General features: G+C 33.0%; 1 protein-coding gene across 1 annotated transcript; it reads left to right on the top strand.

Annotated features, from left to right (window-relative positions):
- The first annotated feature begins 492 nt into the window (after positions 1-492).
- On the top strand, positions 493-2,767 carry LOC137811909 (L-type lectin-domain containing receptor kinase IX.1). The gene has a single exon (XM_068613770.2). It carries the CDS (start codon positions 629-631, stop codon positions 2,675-2,677), a length of 2,049 nt encoding a protein of 682 aa, XP_068469871.2. The 5' UTR covers positions 493-628; the 3' UTR covers positions 2,678-2,767.
- Positions 2,768-4,350: the final 1,583 nt, after the last annotated feature.

Genomic DNA, 4,350 nt, shown 5'->3' with positions numbered 1-4,350 from the left:
GATACACAAGGTAAGAGGAATTGTGGGATATGTCAATGCCCTTTTTGTTTGGAAATTTCTTATTTTTTATTTTACTTTTGTGGTTGTGGAAGATAACAACTTTCATAGACTTCTTTACGTGTAATTTGTCAGCTTCAATTAGTTGAAGACAACTTCAAAGTTATAAGGAAAATTAAATATATATACTTTATAACTGATTTTTTTTAAAAAATATTATATTATAATAAAATAATAATATTGATGATTAGAAAGTGAATGTGATGTCAAGTCAACATTACTGATTGAAAGTTAAAACCGAGTATGTATTTACGTGAAAATTACATTTTATTTCAAAAAAAATAGTCCAAACAACAAAATAACTTAGAAATTTTCTGAAGAAGTCATGATTTTGACTTGAGAAATTTCGTTGGAATAGCCATCCAGACGGGGTTATCATTTAATACACAAATGTTGTTGAAATAGCAATTAAATTTGCATTTTGCATCCTCTCTTTCTTAGAGGGTTCGTTTCGTTTCCCCTTATATGACTAAATCAACCATAAAAGAGTGAAAAACAAGAAACAACAGGAATTAACTACAACTCTACACGCAGCTACCCCAACCATACCATATTTGACCATTCCATTTCCATGGAGGGCAGCATCAATTCTCCAGCCATGGCACCATCTCAGTACTGCAAGAAAAGTTATGTGCGTGTTTCTTTTCATGTCACATTAACACTCTTGCTTCTGCTAATGCCTCATGCAGCTTCATTAGAATTCAACTATCAGCAACTTGGTGACACTGGAAAGGTCCTCAATATTTCGGGAGATGTTGAACCTCGAGAAGGAGTCCTCGAACTCACCAAATATAAGGAAGATAGTGTTGGTAGAGTCATATATTACGAATTATTGCATCTTTGGGACAAGAGCTCGGGAAAGTTTGCAGACTTCACCACCCATTTCTCCTTTACCATCAACGCCCCAGATAAAACCAATCCTGGAGATGGAATCACCTTCTTTCTGGCACATCCAAACTTTCCAGAGTCTCAGATAGATGGAAGTGGTATTGGTCTTGCCAGCCGTGAGCAACTGAGGACTCAAAATTACGCAAAGGACTTTCCTTTTGTAGCAGTGGAATTTGACACCTTGAATAATACCTGGGATCCGGTACATGATCATGTGGGTATCGATGTTAATGCTCTTAACAGTACTAGCACTACAGAGTGGTTCACTAGCATGGATAAAAGAGGGTATGATGCTGATATTACTTTCAATTCTGCTTCAAACGAATTAAGTGTCACCGTCACTGGATATAAGGATAATGTCAAAATTAAACAGGGATTATCCTCATTGGTCAATTTGAGTGATATCTTACCTGAATGGGTTCAATTTGGCTTCTCTTCGGCAACAGGACATACTATTGAGGAACATACTCTTAGTTCTTGGTCCTTCAAATCTACTTTGGAGATGGAACCAAGCAAAAGAAGGCTGGTGATAGGGCTGAGCGTTGGACTTGGTGTAGGTGTTTTAATTGTTATTTTCGGGGTAATTTTTCTTGTGAGATGGATGCTGAGGACTAGAGGTATAGAAGATGTCTCACTTTTTGGCAATGCTATGGACTATGATTTCGAAAAAATCTCTCTACCCAAGAAGTTTTCCTTTCAAGAACTGGCCACAGCAACTAATAACTTCGCAAGTGAAAACAAAATAGGACAGGGAGGTTTTGGGGCCGTCTACAGGGGATTTATAAGAGGGTTGAACACCCATGTTGCCATTAAGAAGGTATCTCCTGGATCTAGACAAGGGGTGAGAGAGTATGTGTCTGAAGTAAAGATCATTAGTCAACTGAGGCATAGAAATTTGGTTCAACTTTTTGGGTGGTGCCATCAGCATGATGACCTGCTGCTGATTTATGAGTTCATGGAAAATGGAAGCTTGGATTATTATCTGTTCAAGGGAAAAGGCCTGCTGACATGGAAAGTGAGATATAATATTGCAAGAGGCTTGGCATCAGCATTGTTATACCTTCATGAAGAGTGGGAAGAATGTGTGCTTCATAGAGACATAAAATCCAGCAATGTTATGTTGGATTCAAATTTTAATGCAAGGCTTGGAGATTTTGGGTTGGCCAGAGTAATGGATCATGGGATAGAATCACAAACAACTGGTTTAGCAGGAACAATTGGGTATTTGCCTCCTGAAGCTACAACAAGAGGCAAGGCTAGCAGGGAATCTGATGTGTACAGCTTTGGAGTAGTTGCTTTGGAGATAGCCTGTGGCAGAAAGGCAATTGAACCTAAGATGAATGAAGATATCTATTTGGTGGATTGGGTTTGGAAACTCCAGGGCCTTGGTGAAGTCCTTAAAGCCTCTGATCCAAGCTTATATGGACACTTTGATGAGAAGGAAATGGAGACGTTAATGATAGTTGGACTTTGCTGCTGTCACACAGATTACCTTTTGAGGCCTACGATAAGACAAGCTGTTCAGATCCTTAATTTTGAAGCTCCAGTGCCCATTCTCACAGCAAGAAACTATAATGCATCTTGGAGTTCTATGGCATCTAGGACTCCTGCTTTTGCAAGTAACCAACATTCATCTTCAACTTCAAGCAGTAGTATATTAACGGGGTCCTCACAATCCACCACAAATCTTGAAATCATTACTCCAGCAGCTGCACCTTTGCATACCTACTAAGCTTTATATGTATTCAATTCATCCTTTATTTTTCTTATAGTGAAATTCTACATATACATGTTTCGCACTACTACGTATTTCTTCCTATAATTTCAAATCCAAATCTTGCCTTCCCATTGCGTAATGTTATAAGAGAATCTTGAACACATCTAATACCGTTCTCTATTTTTTTTCCTGCGACGCGTAGTTGATGACTCATTGGCAAGGACAAGATCCTTAATAACAAGAGATATTTTTTGGGGTGTCCTAATAACAAGTACTACGTGGACGTGGCTGTGGCTGCCAAGACATAAAGAGGCGTGGGCATCACCCTATTGCTAACTCATAAATTATGTATATTTCTGATTTTAAACCAAACAAAATATTCCAAACAGATTCTTTTATATTTTATTTACCACACTATCGTTTTTTTTTTGTTTTCCCTAGGGAAATCGAATTTTCATGACTCAACTTCTATGCAGGTCTTCTATTTTTATTTTTGAACAGTATTCAAAAGATATTTAACAAATTTAAAATAAGAATTTTGAAAATTAAATTTATAGACTCAATTAATATAGTTTTAAGATTATTAAATAGTGTGTATAATTAATGTCAATAAAAAAAATATTAAACTAGTGAATAAAAATATTTTTAAGGAAACTTGAACATTATTAATATTAGTAATTAATTTTAGTAATATTAAAATATTTATATATAGATATTAGATTTTGATGTAATAATTTTAAATATTAATAATAATTTTAAATACAATTTTTAACATTGTATGTAATTATTAAGTTTTTTATATTAAATTTTAACCGTGTATCTAATTATTAAATTATTTATATTATTATTATTAGTTATAATTTATTATAAATATATATATATATATAAACATTATAAATATGATATTCTTGAGGTCATGCACGAGGGTACTAAACATGTTAAAAAAATAAGGAAGAACATTCTCATACTACAAGAATATGATATCTTTAGTGTGCTTCAATAAAAAAAACATATAATAAACATAAAAAGAGTTAATAAAAAAAGTTAATTTACGCAGTGAATCATCTTGTGATTTTAGAAAAGAAGTTTAAAATAAAATAACTAATTAAAATAGTGAAATCCTTAAACACATAAAAAAATCTAATATGTGACAACCATTTCAAAATAAAATAAAAACTCACTTCTATCTATATGACAAATTTATTTGGTAAACTTAGTTAGAAAGACTAACAGATAAAGAGGATAAGAAAAAGAAATGAGATAAAGAGAATAAGAAAAAGAAATGAGTTACTTTCAATGCTGAAACAACAAGATACGAATCTAGTGAAGAGTAATCAAGTTCTTAAATTCTTAAATAACAAAAAGAAATGGAATAGAAGTTGTATTATTCATCGTAATCGATGTATAAGTGTTTTGGATGTAATAAGACTAGTCGTGTTAAAGTTGATTGTCATTTGTTTAATTTGAAGCAAAAGGTTCATGACAAGAAATTCAAAAAGTTTATAAAGAAAAAAAAATGTGAAATGGGAATGTTGAACAAATTTGTTTTGATAATTTCCAAATTTAACTTTAAAAACTTGAAGATTTGTTGTTGTGTGTAATTAGGTAGACTTTGAGTTGTTAATTTGCACCTAGTTATGATGTAAGTTAGTATGATTTAATTTTTTGTTTCGTGTTTTAAATCAATT

This window comes from Phaseolus vulgaris, chromosome 2 (assembly GCF_051622355.1).
Source record: "Phaseolus vulgaris cultivar YP4 chromosome 2, ASM5162235v1, whole genome shotgun sequence".
Classification (NCBI taxonomy): domain Eukaryota; kingdom Viridiplantae; phylum Streptophyta; class Magnoliopsida; order Fabales; family Fabaceae; genus Phaseolus; species Phaseolus vulgaris.
This window is presented reverse-complemented; position numbering and strand designations above follow the sequence as displayed.

Coding starts and splice junctions, on each gene's coding strand:
- LOC137811909 (XM_068613770.2), top strand. CDS start 629: ATGGAGGGCAGCATCAATTCTCCAGCCATGGCACCATCTCAGTACTGC.